This window comes from Hibiscus syriacus, unplaced genomic scaffold (genome assembly GCF_006381635.1).
Source record: "Hibiscus syriacus cultivar Baekdansim isolate YM2019G1 unplaced genomic scaffold, ASM638163v2 tig00111238_pilon, whole genome shotgun sequence".
Taxonomy (NCBI): Eukaryota; Viridiplantae; Streptophyta; class Magnoliopsida; order Malvales; family Malvaceae; genus Hibiscus; species Hibiscus syriacus.
The window spans coordinates 71,120-93,667 of record NW_024063030.1 but is presented as its reverse complement, the minus strand read 5'-3'; the positions used below and the strand labels follow the sequence as shown (position 1 = coordinate 93,667).

Here is a 22,548-nt window from a genome sequence, read left to right as displayed (position 1 = left end):
TCAAAACCCCATTTTAAATTTCAACACAGTGTTAAAATTCGACAATGTATCACAAAGTTTGAGAGAAACAGGGGTCATAAAAGCACCTGCCACTGAAGTAGAAAGGTCCTGCACCATTCCATGAAAGGGTGTGAGTAATTAATTAACAAGCCACTAAAACTTCGTCAAATAAATAGCCATAAGACTGTTTATATACTGATATGAGATTTTTTTAATCGTAACTTAAATATTAAGAAACAGTTAACCCTTCTGCTAATAGATTAACCGTATTATAATTATTTGTCAATTTTTTTTATAATTCATATTACAAAAAAATATAGTACTTAACGCATACTTACACATGTGTAAATATGTAAATATGCACGTCTTCTAAAATCTTAGTACTTAATAATAAAAATATAATTATATTTCTACATTTTTAAAGAAATAGAAAATTAAAAAATAATAATAAAATATATATTAAGTTATTTGTATACAAATTTTATTAAATATATATATAAATTATAAATAATAGAAACTTATATCAAATTATTTGTGTAAAAATATAATTATAAATTTAATTTACTAATGGTTAATCGTTTATCAAAATTCCTAACCGTAACCTTAATCATCAATTTTAGTGGTTCGATTAATCAAAATTGTTTAATATTAATAATTCGGTTAATTAACTTATTAAATATAATAATTATATCGTTAACGGTTTCAGATTTTTTTGAACACTCTATCCGTAAGTACTACCGGGTTCCTTGTTCCCCTTCATTTTCAAAATTAAAGAAGCTTAAGGCTACCGAAATCCTAGAGCACAATAAAGCTATATTAGCTATACAACAACCGACTTAAAGTCTAATACTTGAATTTTATTATTACAAGCTTTGAACATTGAGTTTCAACTGAAATCCCATATCAGGGCTTTTGGGTAGCTTAGAGAAAACAACCAACTACCATGTGCAAACAACAATATCTAAAAGGAGCATAAAAGGTCGAGCTTTAAACTCCAAAAGGCAAAACTTTAAAGAATCAAATAACTTCACCTCTCAAAAACTGTCGAGAGAAGTAAAGAAGATACCAAACTCTGAAAGTGCATATATTTTCTTCATAGAAGAATTTGAACCCAAAAAAAGGGTAAAAGTTGGTAAGAGCAAACTCGGAAACCCCAAAACAGATAAAGATAGAATTATCAAAGGGTACCTATGAAACTGAGAAAAACGAAGAACCCAGAGAAGGGTTGCCTTTGAAGATGCCATACAGGAAAAGGAATGAAAAGGCCGGAAAGTTGGGCACCTATGGAAAGAGAAATGGCATAATTAGGGTTGGGAAAAAGAGAGAGGGGAAAAGAAAATTGTGAATTGAACGAATGAAGATAGAGAGACGGAGGGAGGGAGGGAAAGAAAGGCAAAGTTAGATATTCAACTCACGAGAAGTTTCACCTTGTTCACTCACAGCTATGACCTACTGCTTCTCTACAATGGCCGAAAATCAAAATAAAAATGTTACAAAACATAAAAGTATACTTTAACTTTCATGTTCTTTTGAATTTAACTATGGTTTTCACTTAAAAATTTAAAAATATTATGAATGTTGGGAAAGAATGGGAAAATTGTGACCATGAATTATCATTGTAAACATGAGAAGAAAACAAAAACAAAATAACATATGTGCATGAAATCCGAAATGTAAATATATGTTATATGGGTGGCATGCACTTGGATTAAGGAGAAGCAATTGATTGTCCAGAAAGGAGATAAAAGACAAGAACGACAAAAATATGCAAAATCAATCAAACTCCGATTCTGTGCATGTTCTTTCAACAATGGATAGTCAAAGTTTCTGTTTATTTTTAAACCCTTTTTCGCTTCCTCGTAAAGTTGAAAACCTTATTAGACTTATAGTGTTTACTGTAACAATCACTCTACTTAAGTAAATAATTATTCGACTATACTGTTTGAATAATTTTTTTTCATTGCATTATTCAATCACTTTTGTAATTTCACGGTGTAAAAATAGCATTATGAATTAAAAAGACACTTTTCGATATGACACTTGGATGATTTTGTTCTATGCTTCTGTAATTTGAATGTTTGATTCTCTTACATAAACAAAAACCAAGCATTTTTCATCGTCAACCGTGTTAGACGGTGATTTAATGGTCTAAAACAAATATTTTTCCCCTCTATTTGAAGAAGGGGATTCAAACAAACCTCTGGTAAAACTGAAAGACGAATTTAACAAAAATACAACATGAAAGCAAATTCTTTGCTTTGAGATTGAGAATAAATACATACAGTCACACAGGCATTTTACACCCATGAAGATTGAAAGGCATCACGCCAAGTGACCCGAACCATTTCTGAAAATCCAAATCCGTTAACGGCCTCTTGTTTCTTAATGTTTTTTTTATCCATATTACCTTTTAAGGTTGCTTAATTCATAATTTAGCCCTTAAAATATACCTATTTTCCCACTTGGTACCTTAAACTACCATTTTCGTCCTAATTTACTCAAAAACAATTATATATCCAAGAATAGCGGCACATGTCACATTCTCATTGGTTGTTTTTTTATTTTGGGTAAAATGGGCTGATAATTTTAGTTTAGGGGGTAAATTGGGATAAAAAATAGTTTAGAATGCAGAGTGAGAAAAAGAGTATACTTGAGGAGCTATATTGTAAATTAAGCCTTCTAAGTTTTAACGCTGTCCCTACTCCCTTCTCTCTAAATCCAATCCGGTTCCCACGAAACGATAGGCATTTTGCTTTGAACATCTCCACATTTGCAGGAGTAATGAGGCCATATCTGAACTAGACTGCCACCATCAGCAACTCCTCCATATTTACCATTTTGCCACCACTCCCATTTCCTTTCCCCCATGACCTCATCCTCTATTGCTTCCAACCAAATACCATCGTCTCCAAAAGCCGAAATCTCCTTCATATCCCCAAAAACTAATTAAAATTAAATCATTGGGAATAAAATTATTATTTCTTTCTAAAAAATGCTTTTTCACAGCAAAAGTCCACAAATTTTAATTTCAGAAGTTGAATGGAAAAACTTTTTTAATCATGATTTTAGAATTAAGTTTTATTGATGGATTTAGCCCATAAACACTTTCACTGCCTTTTGAAAAGTGAAGTTAGAAAATAGGAAGTGCTTGTGTATTCCAAGGCCAATCCGGCCATCTAACTTTAATGATTTTGATCTTGTTCTTGCAATGGACAAGCAAAATAGAGGTAGTATTAATGGATTTAGCCTTTGTTAAAGTCTTACTGGGTTTAAACTATAAAATTGAATTCTTTGGTGTTCTCTCGCTTTTGATTCCTCATTTTCGCTTGTGTTGGTCATCTGTGTAGTGATAATTTTATTGCATGCAGAGGATGCATTAGAGGCTTTCAATAGGTGGAAATCCAGAGACCAACTTCCCGCTGATGCATATAAAAAGGTTTGTAGAATATTAAGAGTGAAAACTATCAGTCAATTAAGGGGTGGCTTTTTCATTCTGATATTTCTACTGGTTATACTGAGGTGCTCTTATTGTAAAAAACACGACGAGACGGAAGCCCCGGATCCATACTGTGGTGGACCGCAAGGTTTCGAGAAGGTAATGTACAGTGATTTTTCATATTTAAGGTAGATTATAAACATTTACATGGGAATCAATTCATCATGTGTTTCTTTGCATATTTTGGAGCCCGGACAACTTTCATTAGAGCTTTGTGGGAAAAGTCATGGCATTGAGAGAAGGAAGAAACATGTGGATCTGGTGAAGTACGGTGATGTTTTGTTATCTGAAAAGGAGAAAAAGGAGAAGAATGAAAGATGTAAAGGAGGAAACTGAAAGTTCTGTTTGGAAAAGTCACTTCTTGTTATAGCTTTCCTTTGTTGCCCAGACTGGGAACAAGTCTGTCGAGTGTGGAATATAGGTATGTGTGTGTCTACATGTTAATTATAAGGTATCAACACACAGGGATACGACTATATAGTATAGATGATTGGAAAGTTGGTACGTCTTGAAATTGATACTCTGCTGTTAGTTCTTGATTAGTTAAACGACATCAAGTAATGTCGTCTTTTTGTTATCTTACTGTGCGTTCCATGTTCCGATACCATTCCGCAATTTATGATAATATTTACATTCTGCATACGAACAACATTCATGGTTCCAAATCACTAATGGACGACATCTCGACGAACAACAACAATATTCATGGTTCCTAAGTTTCTACTTGATACTCTGCATGTATTTAACTGTTTCTTCTTTTATTTATGTATATTCTGCACAAACAATGCTCTTGAAATTTCACCGATGAAATAATTTCTCGATAATTACATCAGAAGTTTCGCTACTTCTCTCTACGTATCAGTTGTCTTTCCTTTTCCAGATGAAGAATCAGCTTAAAAGGCTACCTTCTGAAACTTGAGACATTTTATGATGTTAAGATGAAAAGATCAAATGTCAAACAAGTCACCTTTATTTTGAAAATAAATAGGGAAAACCCCAAATTCCATGACATGATTTGTTTCGATAATCGAAATAACAAGTTTCAACTGATTGACTGAACCTAAAGCAGACATTTAAATTTTAGGTTCGATTCCGAGTCAACTAATTGACTAACTCTATCCCTGTGAAAGGCTTTCCAGCATGAAGTTGTAAGGCAACATCACCAACAACCTGAAATTAGCAAAATATGGGCAGCAATTATACTCGGAGATCCACATTAAACAAATAAAAAAACAAGCAATCACAATGATGAAGATGAAGAAACATGTGAAATACCTTAAACCCCTGCTTTAGTTGGATAAATTTTACAATTCATATGCTAAGTTTCTTCATTTTCTCGGCTTTAAAGCCTTTACAGTGAAAAATTAAATTCATGTTACTTTTAGAAATCTAAAAGTATAGATAAGATGTATACCTTCGACATGGTTCTGTAAGAATGTTCGGTAACCCCGGCAACATGAGGTGTAAGTATAACATTCTTGAATTTCAAAATGGGGTCATCAGGTTCAAATGGTTCTCTCCAAGCAACATCAGTTCCTAAGCCTCCCAAGTGTCCCAACTCGAGATAATGCACAACTGCCTCGTAGTCTAGAAGAGCTCCTCGAGCAACATTTACCAAAAGGGCTCCCTGAAATCATACTATTATTAGCACAAACATCCAACAACTTAAACCATGAGTGCAACTGTTTTATTAGAAAATTAAACATGAAAATTTATAAAAGAGAGGTGGTATATAAATATATGCTATGAAAACATGCGTTTTGAAAAAAGATTTATGCCGTTTAGTTTCATGTTTTCATAGCTATGATTGCACCTAAAAGAAAAACTATGACAGTTCTCTCCTAAATTTTGGAGTGCATTTGAAACAAACCTTTTTCATTGAAGATACGAAGGACTTGTTCACAATGCCAACCTGAAAATTTAAAATATCCCAATTGAATGAAATTTGCTTGGAGATAAGTTTTGTAGTTTTACCGTTTCTTTGAAAGCGTATATTTCAAGTAAAAAAGGAAAAGAGAAGCCTTACTGTATCTTTATTCAAACTCAAGCAACAGACAACTATATCGGCATTGCTTGCAAACTCATAAATATCTCCATGAATTCCTTTCTTGTCAATCAAATCATCAATGACCTCGTTTTGACTTGGAAAAGCTGAATATTCAAGATCATAATGAATGAGAATGCCATTGCAACTGAGTTTCACTATTTACTTAATAAATCTTCTATACCTTTTGGGGTAACAACTTCCAGACTTGAGGGCCAGCTCCTTTTTGTAGCAATAACTTTAACACCAAATGTTTTCAGGCGCTTTGCCAATTCAACTCCAATATTTCCAAATCCCAGTATAAAGATCTGGACAAGCAGGTTGACTAGTGAAAATTAAACTAAAAAAGTCATGGAAACAATTATTTGAAACATGAGAGCATCATATTAAGATTTCATTGCCTACAATATCGAAAAACGAGATCATCAAACCAACATTTCATTTCCACGAAAAAGAAAAAGAAAAAGAAAACAAAAACCGAAGAGTCTAAATAAAGCTTAAGCTCATAAATACAAATGTTTGAAGAAACAAGTTGAAACAGATTTTTTTTTATAGAAGTTGGACGTCTCATTAAAAACTCCCTTCGTATTCTTCCACATACTTAGAAGTATGTTGAAGAACATTGGAAGGAAGAAAAGAGTGCCTCATATTTTATTAAACATAATACCAAGTACATATGGTAACACCGAACCCTCATACAGGAATAAAAGCCATTACAAAAACCATATCACCTAAACAAGTTGAAACAGATTGATTCTCATAGTCCTTTACTATGTTTGAATAAACAAATTGAAACAGATTGATTCTCTTAGTCCTTTACCATGCACAGATAGGATCAATGCTAAAAAATGCCACCTTAAGACATTGCCAGTTCCAAGGAAAAAATGCAAACCAAATATAGCAACAGAGTATTGATTATGCCCAGCACTCAATGTCAAATTTCCTATCACAGTCTCAGGGATTGGAATCGGGTTATACTTATCTCTTTTTCAGAAAATGTTGGTCCTTCTCATCCCTATTTAGCAGAATTGAAAGCTGTTAAAAGAGGCATTGATATCTTTGTTTCTTCAGAATGGTTGTTCAAGGGCAGACTCATTATTGAATGTGATTGTAAGCTGGTCGTGGATTGGATCAAAGATCAAGCTTTGGTTCCTCTTTCCCTTTCAAATTTTGTTAAGGAAATTGTATCTATTGTTTCTTTTAGAAATTTTATTGTCAGGTGGATTCCAAGGTCTTGTAATTGTGAGGCTGACAAGCTAGCAAAAGAGGGGATCGGGTGATTTTTTTGTCTGTTTCAGTTGGTATCTGTTTCTGAGCCTAGAAGCTAGAGGAGTGTGTGAGGTCTTATGTTGTATGTAAAAGTGTTTTTAAGTCTTATGTAACTTGGCTTTCATTAATAAATTGAGGTACTCTTTTCCTCCTTCCGCTAGTTGGGCCTTACCTTACGGATAAGGTCCACTAAGAGGGAGGTTTTTAATGAGACCTCCTATTCCTATCAAAAAAAAAATTCCTATCACAGAAAATATTTAGTTTCATGCCTGAATCCAGGTCAAATTATTGCCTCTTTTGCTGTCTTCTTTTGACATGACACTAAGAAAACTAATTTGCATTAACTGTTATGCCATAATATGGTAAAGCTTTTATTTTTGTTTTCAATTCAGTCGGCCTGATCCTGATATAAGCAAATTATGAAGTTCAAACATTCAGTCATCGAGTATATTATCAGTGACAGTCACCATGAAAACTGAAAGAGAAGCCACATGTCTAAATTCCATGAAAAGGTTTTCAAGCAAGAATCTCAAAGTAATGTCGAAGGAAAGGGAAAACTGAAAAGATAAAGTAGAAACTGACAGTTTTCCCAAGAAGTGTGTCCCCAACAGGCTCTCCAAGCATTTTCTGCTTTACAGATATTTGCATCTCATTCTGCAACACCACCACAATCACTCAGGTCATCAACATATTATGTATCAAGGACAAAAAACAGAACATGAATGTTAAAGTTAAGGTGTCATGTGAATACATGCATCAAATACTTCAACTTACAGACAGGAAAGAATAATGCAATGAGCAGAAGCACCAAGATAAACTGGGGGATCCAATACAATGGTAACAAGAAACTGAAGAGAAGAGATGGTAAAGAGTTGGAAGTGAAGGATATGAAGTAAATTTGGTGAAGCTTAGCATATAGAATTGACTGAAAGGGATGGCAATCTTACTGGAAAATGAATTTTTAATGTAGTGGGTACTGAATGCAAAGAACAAAAAACTATTTAAACAAACAAAAAACTACAAACATGAGTTGCAGCCTATCCAAAATGCAAGTTATGACTGCATTATTTAATTATTCTTATTACAATATTAGCGAACGACCTCAATTTCGAGGCTTGATAAAAAATTTCAGGGAGTAGGAATGAAGACACAGCTAGTCTAGCAGTCAATGGCCATAGATCTCATAACAGTTCATAATGGTATTGTCCTCTTCCACAAGTTGCTTAATCTACTACATTTTGATCATGGTTTATTAAAAATGATAAACAAGTTCCATTGCAAAGTATCTTTCATGCATTTTTAACCCAGATACAGCTTTCAATTGTATGCACAAAACAGACAAATAAGGGAACATAGTGAACTAATCTCACAATTAACATGGAATCAACTATTTTTCATGTTTAACTACAATCATATGAACATATTAGAGAAGCAATGCAATTCTTAAGTTATTAAATTAAATAAACCTGTTTCCTAAGAAGGCCCAACATTAGATATATAGCCATTTCGGCACAAGATGCAGCATTTCCAGTAGCACCACCAGGAATTCTGGCAACTTTTATCCCATGCTTTGTAGCAGCGTCAATATCAACACCTTCATGCCGAAGTATGAAAAATGAAAAATTAATTCAGAAAATGTAATATGGAAAAAGCTTTAAGCTAAGAATATATTATCGTAATAAAAGAATAAGGACCTTCTAGGCCAACGCCAAACTGCATTATAAGCTTCATCTGTTTTGCACGAGATAAGACATTTGAATCAAACCGCATGTTTTTTGCAACACAAAGATCATAGTTCCCAATATGATCAGGAACTTGCTCGAGGGGCAATTCATCAACCTAAAAGAAATTCAATTTAAATTAAAAAACGCAAAAGGTACAACTCTGTTAGAAAAAGGAAAAACAAGGAACATGTTTGGCTTGTTTCAGACATTGGAAAAAGAAAAAACAAGAAATATGTTTGGCTTGTTTCAAACATTAGTGCATGTTTGGTTTAGGATAGTGCTTTAACATTTATGCAAGTGCGATTCTATAACCAAAAAGTACATAAACAGGACAATTTGAGCGAAGTACTTGGATAAAGGGATACTTCTCCAAGTATTCTCTAGTATAATTTTGTGAAGCTGGAAAATGTGGTCCGCAAAAGAGAACCCGAGTGATGGGTTTGTTGTTGTCTACATCGTTCCTCTCTACCACTGAAGACATACCTGCACTGAAGGACCTCAAAATAAAAAGAACAAATACTTTAGAACATAAGAAGGCAAAGCAAAATATAGATCATTAAATGCATCCAAAATTTCTTGAAGCATTTCTCTATCTAAATGTCTAACCATCTACTGTAACAAAGGCTAGAGAAACTGTCTTCCGAGAAAGTGATGTGAAGTAGGGTATGTCTGCCAAGACGCAATCTTACACCAGAGACAACGCGTATCTAATAAACATTGATTTCATCAGGTGCTACAGTTTGAAGCAATCGTAGAACCATTAACATACTTATATACTACCTGTCTAACTACATAGCAAGGGTAGCTGGATGAGGAAGAGAATAAGTACTCTCACTGCATATCCAATGATGGTTAGCACACGATAATCAATGAAAGTTTGCACCACAGTCTCACAACAAAATAACATTTGATTTCATAGGCCTTAACAGAGTAAAACAGAATACCTCAAGGGGCAATCTCAATTCTACTCTTCAGTAATTCAAGTATTGTTGAGTATTTCTAAGAACAAAAGTGCAAATTAAAATACACTCTTTCCCATTGAAAACCAAAGACCCCAAAAGTCTCGTGAATCTCAAATTGAACTCCAGAGAACCTTGTGTTCTTTTTTTTTTTTCAAAAAAGAAAACCCAACCTTATCTCTTGCTGTTAGCAATATGATATGGTTACAATCGGGTTAAAATTACATGAGGTAAACTTGTATTCGTCCTTTTTCATTACTATTTACTTTACTCTACATCCGGCTGCTGGACTGACCTTATTCGCTAACATACAATATTACTTCGTATAAAGAAATCAAAATTGTTTGTATGAGGCACGGTTTCAGAAATGAATAATAACTGATATTTCTACAGATTTTCTCTGTTTTCTTTCATTGCTTCTAAAACTTCCAAATGATGTTCTTGTTAACTTATTACTAGTATACAACAGGGGAAATAATAAGAGAGATTGGGGAGTGTAAAGATATAAACATACTTATACACAACAACTGAAGATTTTGTGGGTTTTACCTGTGAAGAAGTGATGATGAGAAACAAGGGAGACCCTGAACCAGATTTTTTGCGCCTGCTAACGCAATCTGTCTTTTAATACAGGAAGCGAGCATCTCAATTTAAACTATGAATCTCCTTCTTTTTCAGCCTTCACATCAACAACTTATGTTTTTTTTTTATCAAATAAATCACCAACCACTCAGCGTAAAAGACGACGCCCTCAATATTTTTTTTTGGGTTGGGGGTTGAAACAAACTACAGTGACTCACTATTGTTCGTTTTTATTTTGGTCATTAAATTATTTGTTTATTATTTTATTATTTTAATTCTAATTTTTATTGAAAATTAATTAAATTATTTATATAGTAATATATAATAGTAATTTTAAAATTTAAAAGTTATATATTTTATCAATATTATCTTAATATTAAATAATTTATAAAATTTAATTTTAATATTTAAAAATCTTATTAATTTACTTTTTAAATACATTATCACCATCATTTTGCATTAACCACAAGATTAACCAGGCTGTTTCGGTATTAGATAATGGTGATGTGGGTTAAATTTGGAGAAAATTCTAACTAAATCGATCTCAATCCGACCTGAAACCAGCTCACCGGAGGAGTACACGGCATTGGACAAACTTGAAAATTGAAAAATATATCATTCATGAAACGTTCTTCCATAACAGTTCTCTGAAATTATAAGAAAATACTTGTGCAATAAAAATGAAAAAAATATTTAATTCCTAATAAAAATTATTTATTAAGATAGCACTATTTAATGACCGAATTATTCAATCTATACATTTAATTGCGATATGATATTTTTTATCCAAATAATTATAAAAATTATTTATTAAGATAGCACTATTTATCAAATAATTATTAAAATAATATTTATTTATATCACGTGTCAATATATTTAAATATTTTTAATAAAATATACATTTCTATTAAATAATAATATTTTATCTGAATAGTTAAGATTTATATTAATAATCGTTGGATTTTGAATTCAAAATTTTAATTTATAAGTACTTGTAATTAAATGTGTTTTTGTCATTAATATAATATGGTTTTATTGACTGGATATTATTTGTTAAATCTATTTTTGGGTTTAAATCTCGAGATAATTTTTATTTAATCTCATTAATTTAATTTTCTTTATTAGCATGAGATAAATATAATATAATACTTGTTAAAATATAACTCTGAACCATTTGATATTGAACGTTCATATTGTTGACATTTTTTATGTTCGAATTTGATACATCAAAGAATAATAACTATTCATTTACTAACGAGTCACTTGGTTCATGCTAATTTAATTTAAAATATTCTTATATATATATATATATATATATGAGCACATTTTTATAGTTAAAAATTTAAAATTATATTTTTAATAAATAAGAGATTGACACTTAAATCTTAAAAAATAATGTAATTTCTTTTCATTTAAAATAATAAGGGTAAATTATATTGATGATCCCTTTTTTTGATCTATTCTATTTTGGACACCTACATTTTGATCACTCGAATATTAACCTATGTTAAATTATTAAAGTGACACGTTAATAAAAAAATTTAATTTTTAATTTAAACCCTAAAATTTTAAACTTTTACTTTTTACCCTTTCTCAAACAAAAATAATAATAAATTCAGGATATGCCCTGTGGTACATCCGTGTGATTTAATATGTTTCATGATCATGGTTTGTAATATAATAGACGAATATCGAAAGCATGCCTATTTCATGTGAATTAGGATCAAGATGCTTAGCAACCAAATTATTTGACTCACTTGGATCCTCATGAGTATTTGCAATCCCATGAAAGCTTTCAGTAATATAATTTGGAAATCAGACCATATTTTAGTCAAAGCCATCTCAAATAAACTGACATCTGCTTCTGAATTTCTTACCTGACCACCCAAGGAAACAAATCCATCTTGGGGAATATTGAAAAACGAAGACAAAGTTTTATCTCCACCTATAGCAGTTCCTCCAAAAATAAATCACCAGAAAAAAATAATAATAAAAAATAATTAGAACCTTTTACATTTGATATGAAATGACTAGAAATATTAGTATATGATTGTTACAAGATAGTATTTATTTAAACAAAATTTAGTCGATTGAAATTGAACATATACACATCTTGTTCGAATTCAGAATCTTTAAGAAAAATATCAATTTTTATCACTGGAGTCGCTTAATAAGTAATGAGATGACTAGAAATATGAATAGAGAGATTCTAATCATACTACTAATCTCCACAAGACAAGGTATTATCAATTTTAACAAGAAGCAAGAACCAGAGTGCCATACTATTGGGAGCATGTTATATGACGAGAAAAATAACCTTAAATTATCTGGTTTATAAATTAAGTTTTTAAAAGTTATTATATGTAATCAATAATTTTTAGAATAGATGATTAAAATTCTCGGTTGATACTTTTTATCTTTACTAGATTATGAATTCAACGACTGTATGGAGCTTGATTCCTTCCTATAGTGTCTGGTTCTATGGAGTCTCTTGCATACGACAACACCCAGCTTCAGCTTTCCAAAAACACAGAGGATTTATCTCAATGAAAATGATTACAAAACAGCTTTATAAACCAATCTAAAGCATACAGATAAACAACCCCAGAAGCTAAAAAGAAAAGGAAAATGAAACCTTTTTCATCCATTTTGCAAAAAGAACAAAAATAGTAATCTATTTTCTGGTTTGGTGTCGTGTAAGTTTGGTGCAGTAACAGGGCATTAGCGGGTTAAAAGCTTAGGGGTTTGGGCAATAGACGTGCGGCGACTTATGGCGGTGGTAACTGTACGAGGAGGCGGCAACAAAAACAAGAAAAGAGAGAATTTTTTATGTTTCTTTTTTTGAAAAATGATGAAAAAAATGAATTTTTAAAATTTAGGATTTGAATTAAAAATTAATAATTTTTATTAATGTATCAGATCAATAATCTAATGAAGGTTGATGTTTTATTTTTATTTGGATACTATGTCATTAAGATTGACTTTTGATTTAACAAAAATGATGATATGATATAATATGATATAATAATAATTTTAATCCTAAAGCTTTATCTTTTTATCAAATTGGTCATAATTTAAAATAACTTGAAAAATTTTAAATATTTAAAAATTGTTATTAAATTATACAATATATTAATAATAAATTATTAAATTGGTTCAAATTAGAATGAGGAACAACTTGGTAAGATTTTTAAATATTGATATTCTATTAAGTCATTTTGAAATATGTCAATTTAATAAAATATGTAAGTTTTGGAGATTAAAATTATTATTAATTTATTATAGCAGATCACATCATCGTACTACCATTATTTTTCAAAAATAACACAACACTAACGTTTAAATGTTTTGTAATTCATACTACAAAAAATGTAACACTTAATATATACTTATACCAATGTAAGTGAATAAAATAAAAACTGATGTAAGTGAAGAAAATAAAAAAGTATAACACTTAACATATACTTACACCGGTATAAATATGTACATCTCCTAATATCTTGGTGCATGCCAATAAACACATAATTATATTGGTGTAAGTATTTTTTATGTATTTTCAAATAAATAAAAAATAATATATATATATATATATATTAAATTATTTGTGTACAAATTTTATTAAAAATATATAAATTTAAGATTATGATTAAAATTTACTTCAAATTCTATTAGCATTTTCTCAAAAAAGTATAGTTATAAATTTAATTTTTTAAACGATTAACCGTTTATCAAAATTCATAAATGTAACCTTAACTGTTAGCTATCATTTTTAACAATTCGATTAACCAAAACAGTTTAACACTAACAATTCGATTAATTAACATGTTAAAATATAACGGTTATATCGGTTAACGATTACGATTAATGATTACGTTTTTTTAACACCTCTACTTAATAGTGAGATATCAAAATATAAATAAATAACATTAAATATAATTTTTAAAAATAAGTGAACAAAAAAATTACAAGAATAAATTATTATCAAATATGAATTTTTCCCTTTATATATATATATAGAGAGAGAGAGTTCGGATCCACTTACACAATATAAAACTCTTTAGTTTTACACATATTTTGCACCGTCAAAATTATTATTTTTATATTACTATTTATATAATTTATAATTATTTATATTTTTATTATTGAATAATAATATATTCATTAAAACTCTTAACCCAATTAAAATTATTTTTAAAAAGCACGAACTCAGTGACCTTGGTGGTAAATGAATTGTTGTTATTCTTTGAGGTCTTGAGTTCGAGCACCAGCAATGCTGGGGGTACGAGTTGTCAATGTTAAATGGTTGAGAGTTATATTTGAACAATTATTATTATTGTATTTACTATATATTAATAAAAAATATTTTTTAAAAAATATTAATATTAACATAAATTATAATATTAAAATATAATTATTCATTTATGAAATAATATCATATAATAAAAGATTTAAAAATATAATCAAACCCTTAAAAAAAATAAAAGAGATGGCCAACGTGAGTTGGTTTAAGTGATAAGTAACTTAATATCGCTTAAGCAATGTCTCGAGTTTGAGTTATTGTGTATGCAGAAAATCTCTTCTGGGAGACTCACCCACCAAAATCAGGTGTACAACGTGGGTCGGTCCGGATTAGTCAAGACGATGCCTTGGAACCAGGAGGAAAACTTATAAAATCTAAGACTATAACTTGTTGTAAGAACATACAAAACATCTACGTAATATTTTTTAAAGAAAATAAAATACTTAAAATATATATTAAAAAAATTAGAGAATTTGGAATTTAAAAAGTGAATGAAAATATTTAAATTCAGTTATTTTAGTGGGACAAGATATTAAATCTTTTAAGTAAAGTTGGGGTTTTAAATTTTGGTATTTGTGAATGAAGCAAATTGATTGAAAGGGTCTTACTTTTGTAATATCGATCCGGATTAGTCGATTAATAAATAATATGTTGGTAGTTATAAAAAAATTTAAAAAAAACTAATTCTTAGACTGACAACGTCGACAATCAACTACATTTGCTAATTTTAATTAATAGAAGATAATAAACCTTACCCTTCTTTAAATATCAAATACAGATTTAGCAACTTCACATATAAATCATTTATTATACTACCTACGATTATTATTTATTAAAAAACTTTATAACTACACTCTAGCCTAATTTCCCCCCCCCCCCATATACAGAATATGCGACGAAAAAATAAATCTAAATGCTATCAAGGTCGTGGAATTTGATGCGATTCAAATTCATTTGATCGGACGACTAATTCGATTATAGTGTAGATCCATTGAACTGCTTCCATATTACTGTATAAGGGGAAACGCAGACGTGTGGAAACATCTGCAGTCTCCAAAAGTTGTACACTTGGACCCGTGTTCAAATGATCAGAAATAACGCTTTCGGGAAACTATTTCACATTTATATCCTCTCTCACCAATTCTCTGGTCCTGTTTGACTCTTTTATAACGTGTCCCAATTCAAAACATGCCGCCCCGTGTCTGTCACCCTGTTCTATTCGCGGATTTCATTTCCTATTATCTGTACTATATAACATTACTTTTTCTCATGCATATTCAGTCTTCACTTCACTAAGTCTACTACTAATATTTTCAAATTTACTTCAAAAAATCGTTTTGGGTATTCAGAATATTCAAAGCTAAAAAAATGGAGTATTTGGAGATTGTTTCTTCTTCCTTTTCTTCATGCAAGCCATTCAGCCCCGACTCAGAATTATCCTCCTCATCGTCATCAGCTGGCCATCCATTAATGGCTGTTTCGAGTTCTCATAAGAGAAAAGCTGGTAGAAAGAAGTTCAAGGAGACTCGTCATCCTGTATTTAGAGGTGTACGTCAAAGGAGAGGGAATAGATGGGTGTCCGAAATTCGTGAACCTTTCAAGAAATCAAGGATTTGGTTGGGCACTTTCCTTACCCCTGAAATGGCGGCTAGGGCTTACGACGCTGCCGTTTTAGCCCTCAGGGGCAAATCCGCCGCCCTAAATTTCCTTGACTCGGCTTCGGTCCTTCCAATGGCCAAGTCTTGTTCGCCTAAAGATATACAAATCGCTGCTTTTGCCGCCGCCGAGGCTTTTAAACCAACAATAAGTTCGACAAATATTGATCATCAACCGGTGGGACGCCCGTCGCCAAGCCGAGTTCCCAATGGGAATGATGAAGAAGAGAAGGTTTTAGAGCATTGGAGGAACTTGGAAATTACGAGTGCTAAAGATGATTATGAGTTCATGGACGAAGAGGCATTGTTTAACATGCCAGGTTTACTCCATAGCATGGCGGAGGGTTTGCTCCTCACTTCACCACCTCTGCAAACACAAGTTTACGATTACGATTACGATGGCAATATAACCCCCACCGTTGATATTGATTTATGGGGACATTACTTGTAAAAAATAATATTAGCTTTTCGTTCCACTCTCCTCTCGAATTTGAGTCATTGAGAAAAATGATTGTTTTAAACCATTAAAATCATATGATAATAGAATTAAGCTTATTCCTTAAAGAAGTCGACATTACAGGATTTGCATTAGTCTTAAATTGACTTTAATAAAACTTGACTTTTATTTTTTATATCGAATTAAATATTACCATATCCAACTTCTCCTAGTCTCTCCTCGTTGAATTCGATATTGTCTGCTAAAAGATTACGTTCTCTATTCATAGAAACTATAGATTCCTGAACTATCTCATGCTATCTATTTCAGTACTTTTATACTCACAAGTGAGTGAGAATCTTTCAATCACTTAAAAAAGAAACATTGTATAATTCAGTAACTCTATTTTTTTAAGATAAAATTTAAGTGGTAGTTTCATTGATAAAAAGATATGTTGCTTTTAGAAGATTTAAACTCAAATAATTATATGTACAAAATGTGTATATTTTGTCAATAAATTTAAAAAGATTATGAATATTTACAATCTTGTCATACTCTAGACTACTCGTAAAATTTATATTTCATGATATGAGCAAATATATGTAGATGCATATATGCAAACAACCATGATTTTTCATGGATATTATAATCAAATTCACGAAAAGATATTAAATAATAAATCAAATTTCAGTACCTAGTTTTTTTAAAAAATATATTAGCATACATCCAATGGCAAAACTTTCGAGATAATGTTATGAAATAAATTAATTCACGAGCTAATGCACTCCCAAGATTAATTGCTCAAATAGAGTGAAATCCACAGTGTTGTCCGTAGGTCGCCATGCCTTCCGGGCGACCTTGTAGGTCACCATGCACTCCGGGCGACCTACATACACTCCGGGTGACTTACCCTTGCTCAAACAGAGAGAATGAACGTGTTGCATGGCACATGCACGTCCCAACACATAGGTCGCCATGCCCTCCGGCACTCCGGGCGACCTACCCTCGCTCGGCTGCTCTCGGATTCCCTCGCATATCTCGCTCGGATGCCCTCGCATAGCTCGTTCGGATGGCCTCTGATGCTATCGGATAGCCTCGGTCGGATGGCCTCGGATGCCCAGCGTGTTGGGACGTGCATGGCACATGCTATCTCTTGTAGCTCGCGAGGAAGACATGGTGACCAAGTAGGTCGCCCAGAAGGCATGGCGACCTACGGCCAACACTGTGGATTTCACCTTATTTGAGCAATTAATCTTGGGAGTGTTTTATCTCGTGAATTAATTTTTTCTATAACATTATCTCGAAAGTTTTGCCTCACAAAAGCCTAGGTAAGGAATTAAAAAGCATTATTTTTACTCCATTATGTATATCTTTTAAAATATAGTCATACTCCATTATATTTACGTCCTATTATGAACTAGTTAATTTTCTATATTATATTTGTCTCATATAATTGTATTATACGTTCGTATTTAATATATTTGTCAGATAACCTTTATTTCTTGCTGCGGCCTGTCTTCCAGTTATTTGCATGACATAAAATTCTTCTTTAGGAATATCGAAAGCAGGGGAGAGAGTTCAAAAGCACCAATCTTGTTCAGTTTTCCACCATATTCATATTCATATTTAATATTATATATATATATACATTATATGCTTATGACAAGCCAAAAGAGAGACCCCATCCCTCTAGATCTTCGGATCTTCCTTTCTCTCTCATAAATCCCTCAAAAGAAACCAACTTTTGATTTAACATATCCATCATGTTATTTAGCTGAAATATGAGGGACATCGTTTCTTGTTTTAGTGAAAACGCAGTGAATGTTTCTCAATCCCCACGTTCTAGCTATTCAAGCAACGCTTGTATCTCTCCGACTCCAACTCTACTCCCTTCTGTCCAGAACTCAGTCGTCGTCCTTTGCAAGGTCATTCTTTCAACCCACAAGCAGGTCTTCATCAAACGCACTTGGTGTAAGAATCAAATCGGTCAAACCCTAAGCATAAACTTCAACGATGACCCTTCACCGTGTTTCAATCTCAGCACCAATTTGAGGTTCTTCAGGAAGATGAAAGGCAACAAAGCGGTCGAATCCGATCATTCAAACATGGAAATCTTTTGGGATCTTTCAGCTGCTAAATATAAGGCAGGACCTGAACCGGTTAACGGATTCTACGTCATTGTCATGGTTGATTCAGAGATAAGCCTTATGCTAGGTGATATGGCTGAAGAAGAAATCAACAAGAAGTTCAAAACGACAATCCCGGTGGCTATAACCTCCTTCATTTCTCGACATGAACATTGTTCAGGCAATACCCTTTATTCCACCAAGGCTCAATTCAACGAAACAGGCATTCCACATGAAATTTTGATAAGATGTAGCTGAGAACATGAAGGCCTAAAGCATCCGGTTTTATTGGTCTGCATCGATGACAAGACGGTGGTTCGGGTCAAGAGGCTGCAATGGAATTTCAGAGGAAACCAGACGATATTGGTTGATGGATTGTTAGTTGGTTTGATGTGGGATGTGCATGACTGGCTCTTCAATCCGGCTGCCGGTTCAGCGGTTTTCATGTTTAGGACAAGAAGTGAAGCTGATAGCCGGCTTTGGGTGGTGCAGAAAGATGAAGATAGAGTTGAATTCTCGTTTTTGTTTCATGCCTGTAAGAACGTATAAGAAACCGATTATTGTTCATGATTTGCTTTATTCTAAATGGAGTACTCTGAACAAAGCTTGAATTTGGCATCCTTGAAAGCGTCTGTCAGCAAAAGGATAGTAGTCCATTATGTCCAAGGAACCCCTTCCCCCTCTTTAGCAGTAACCATGGTCCCCTAGGTACTTTGGAATTAATAAGCGGTCCTCAAGCATTAGAAGCAAAACATTTGTCAAGGACCTTTGGGGTTCAGTTTAACTTGAAATGGCTCTAAAATTTTTGGCATTTAAGTTCCTTTATTCAGGCCCTTCATTGGACCATTGAAGCCAAGGAAATAAATGACATCCTTTGGCTGGTTCCATGGTTCCATATATAGAGGGGGGGGGGAAGATCCATACGTACCCTGTAAATTTTAAAATAGCGTTGCAAAATGTAATATATAATCACTATAAAAACTATGGAATGTTTCAGTCAACTACAAAAAAAAAAATAGTTACTCAAAGGCTTAATTAAAAAGTAAGTATTCAATTATTTAAGGACGAAATTAAACACATGGCATATGTTAAATGTGATGTCTCATATAATATTTTTTTAATGACTGTTATGGACCAAAGTAACATTTAAAATGTTAAATCCTTACTTTGAACGAATTTTTTTAAACATCTAAAGCGAACAAAAGAAAGTCGGGTACTAAAATGAAGATTATTTAAAATAAGAAGTATTATATATATTTTTTGAATAATTCTTACTTAAGAGATGAGGAAGTATAATTTTACTTTTAATGAGAATTGAACCCATAACCTATAAAAAGAGAAGATTATCTATTATAAAATTTTAACATTTACTCTAAAAATTATTGAAAAATACATTACATTTAAATACAAACAATGAAACCATATGTTACGGTCAAAAAATCATTATATAAACTTTATCCTAACGAAATTTATTGTTTAAGAAATAATTTATTAAATTTTGTTAGTTATATTTATTGTAATGAATTTTCATCGAGATAGCTACTCCTAATTATTGTCAAAAAGTGGTTAGTGAACGGACCCATCAGCTTGAACCATGATCTTATCAGAGAATCGAGTATTGGTGAAAGGAAACATGAAGAATCTTATAAAGGGTACTAAGTACTTGAATGAAAGCGATATTCCACTCAAAAAAAAAAAAAGAATGGCAGTCCATTGGATGTAGGCAAAACTTTCGAGATAATGTTCTGGAAAAAATTAATTCACGAGATAAAGCACTCCCAAGATTAATTGCTCAAATAAGGTGAAATCCACAGTGTTGGCCGTAGGTCGCCATGCCTTCCGGGCGACCTACTAGGTCGCCATGTCTTCCCCGCGAGCTACAAGAGATAGCATGTGCCATGCACGTCCCAACACGCTGGGCATCCGAGGCCATCTGACCGAGGCTATCCGAGAGCATCATAGGCCATCCAAGAGCATCTGAGGCCATCCGAACGAGCTATGCGAGGGCATCCGAGGGTAGCCGAGCGAGCTATGCGAGGGAATCCGAGGGCAGCCGAGCGAGGGTAGGTCGCCCGGAGTGCATGGGTCGCCCGGAGTGCACGACGACCTACAAGGTCGCCCGAAGGGCATGGCGACCTATGTGTTGGGACGTGCATGTGCCATGCAATACGTTCATTCTTTCTGTTTGAGCAAGGGTAGGTCGTCCGGAGTGCATGGCGACCTACAAGGTCGCCCGGAATGCATGACGACCTACGGCCAACACTGTGGATTTCACTCTATTTGAGCAATTAATCTTGGGAGTGCATTAGCTCGTGAATTAATTTCTTTCAGAACATTATCTCGAAAGTTTTGCCCTTTTGTGACTATGAATATTAATAAATATTACAGTAATTAAGTTGTAATTAAAATATCTCTTTAAATACAGAACTCTATGTTTATATAATGCATTTTGGAAAATAAAATGTCAATTAAATATGGTCACTGGTTCGTAATATTTTAGAAGATAAATAGCTTATGATTTGAGTGCTTTAAAAAAAGTTCAAGCCAAACACAGAAAAAGAAAAAGAATATGCACGTGGCTTGTGGGTTTTATGTTTTTAATCAAACTAACGTTTAGTTGTAATGAGAGGGAAAAAAAAGCCTCGAAGACAATGAATAAGGCTAAAAGGAAGAACTGAGAGGAAAAATTATTTGAGAAATAATATTGAGTGATAATCAAATACACAATTTTCTGAAAACCATTGAGTGATAATATCTTTTAACAAGTAGTTATGCTCAATAAATACATACCGTAGATTTTGCCATTGGAAATTATAAAAAGTAATAAAAAATTTGGATTCGTAATTATCCCAGCCTAAATATTGCAGAAGTTGTTACTGCATGCTTGTATGGTAAATCAAATTCTTCTTTACCTGTCATATTCGTTCAATTTAAATCCTTCAAATCTCCCCCCCCCCACCATACGATTGTCCTTTTTGTGCTCGAATTTTACTTTCATTCGGTTAATGAGTTAATTAGACTGAATCATCAGGCAGTTATTGTGCAAGCAATTAAATTCTTCAGTCAGATCCGATCTTGATCGCATTTTCCCGTGAGGGTGCAAAAGTCGGACTACATTGAAAAAGTCATCCACGTGATCCCTTTTTAAAAAAATTCAGTATCGACAGTAAAAGAGGCAATGGATGAACTTTAAGGTAACTCTACTTTCTCTTTCTCAAGATAGAGTTCTGCTTGTCGCAATATGTTTGAATTTATGCAATGAGGGCATTGATGCAGTTAGGTAGAACAAGTATATAACTCCATACTGGCATGGGATTGTGGTCCATTACTTTCGTAACCATCCCTATAATAGGTAGCCCAGTCCCAAAACTCTACAAGCCTACTACAAAATGACACACAACGAAATTAATTGTCCAATACCAGGCAAGTCAAGACTGTCGAGCACTTCAGGTGAACCCCCAAGAAAGATAATCTCAACCAGCTTCCTTTCAATCTTAATATTTTTTTGTTTGAACATCTACAATCATGTATTTCCCTACGCACTACTGAAGCAAGTCAAAACCCAAATAACCAGTAACCAGGAAAATATGGAAGAAAGAGAAGAAAGTAGAACCTTGGAATCTGAAGTTAAAGGTAAAATGCAGAAATTAGAGAAAGAGAAGTTCAATATGTATTTTCATTTTTCCATATTCCCCCAGAAAACAGCACACGATTTATATGATACTTATATAAAGAAGAGAAAATACGAGAAACTACAAAAATGACACCGACAAAAATCAACATCACTTGTAGGCACATAAGCTAAGCACCTAAGCCTAATGCTAGTGTGTTTCTCGCTAATCAACTAGTCCATCTATGTGTGGAAACTGATCCGTAACAACTACCTTAAAAGACCAACCTAGCAAGCCCTAAAAGCTGAAAAACGTTAAAAGGTTATCACTGACTCTCAAAACAAGG

General features: G+C 32.8%; 2 protein-coding genes, 1 long non-coding RNA gene and 1 pseudogene across 6 annotated transcripts; 3 read left to right on the top strand and 1 right to left on the bottom strand.

Moving 5' to 3' along the window:
- Positions 1-4,520: 4,520 nt before the first annotated feature.
- LOC120156848 (hydroxypyruvate reductase-like) lies at positions 4,521-10,197 on the bottom strand. Of its 4 annotated transcripts, XM_039168105.1 has the most exons (11): positions 10,042-10,099; positions 9,140-9,240; positions 8,883-9,021; positions 8,504-8,648; positions 8,276-8,403; positions 7,392-7,463; positions 5,725-5,848; positions 5,523-5,647; positions 5,367-5,408; positions 4,911-5,123; positions 4,521-4,666 (listed from the first exon to the last, which is right to left on the bottom strand). In XM_039168105.1, the coding sequence occupies exons 3-11, from the start codon at positions 9,012-9,014 to the stop codon at positions 4,598-4,600; spliced, it is 1,050 nt and encodes a 349-aa protein (XP_039024036.1). In that variant the 5' UTR covers positions 9,015-9,021; positions 9,140-9,240; positions 10,042-10,099; the 3' UTR covers positions 4,521-4,597. The 4 variants fall into 4 exon arrangements, with proteins under 4 accessions (XP_039024036.1, XP_039024034.1, XP_039024035.1 ...); XM_039168103.1 differs by lacking the exon at positions 9,140-9,240 and having other exon boundaries at positions 8,883-9,030; positions 10,042-10,196; XM_039168104.1 differs by lacking the exon at positions 9,140-9,240 and having other exon boundaries at positions 10,042-10,196.
- LOC120156849 lies at positions 6,397-7,128 on the top strand. The gene is made up of 3 exons (XR_005519093.1): positions 6,397-6,491; positions 6,871-6,872; positions 7,060-7,128. It is a non-coding gene; the product is annotated as an uncharacterized LOC120156849 (long non-coding RNA).
- A 5,505-nt stretch (positions 10,198-15,702) lies between the features above and the next one.
- On the top strand, positions 15,703-16,487 carry LOC120156928 (dehydration-responsive element-binding protein 1A-like). Its single transcript, XM_039168196.1, has one exon. It carries the CDS (start codon positions 15,743-15,745, stop codon positions 16,478-16,480), a length of 738 nt encoding a protein of 245 aa, XP_039024127.1. The 5' UTR covers positions 15,703-15,742; the 3' UTR covers positions 16,481-16,487.
- A 1,618-nt stretch (positions 16,488-18,105) lies between these two features.
- Positions 18,106-19,140, top strand: LOC120157168 (annotated as a pseudogene).
- Positions 19,141-22,548: the final 3,408 nt, after the last annotated feature.

Excerpts from the sequence above, each read along its gene's own strand:
- LOC120156848 (XM_039168103.1), bottom strand. The coding sequence starts at position 10,136 with ATGCTCGCTTCCTGTATTAAAAGACAGATTGCGTTAGCAGGCGCAAAA. Across the intron at positions 8,404-8,503 it reads GTTTGGCGTTGGCCTAGAAG|GTGTTGATATTGACGCTGCT; the intron begins GTCCTTATTCTT and ends TTCGGCATGAAG. Across the intron at positions 5,409-5,522 it reads TGAGTTTGAATAAAGATACA|GTTGGCATTGTGAACAAGTC; the intron begins GTAAGGCTTCTC and ends TTAAATTTTCAG.
- LOC120156928 (XM_039168196.1), top strand. The coding sequence starts at position 15,743 with ATGGAGTATTTGGAGATTGTTTCTTCTTCCTTTTCTTCATGCAAGCCA.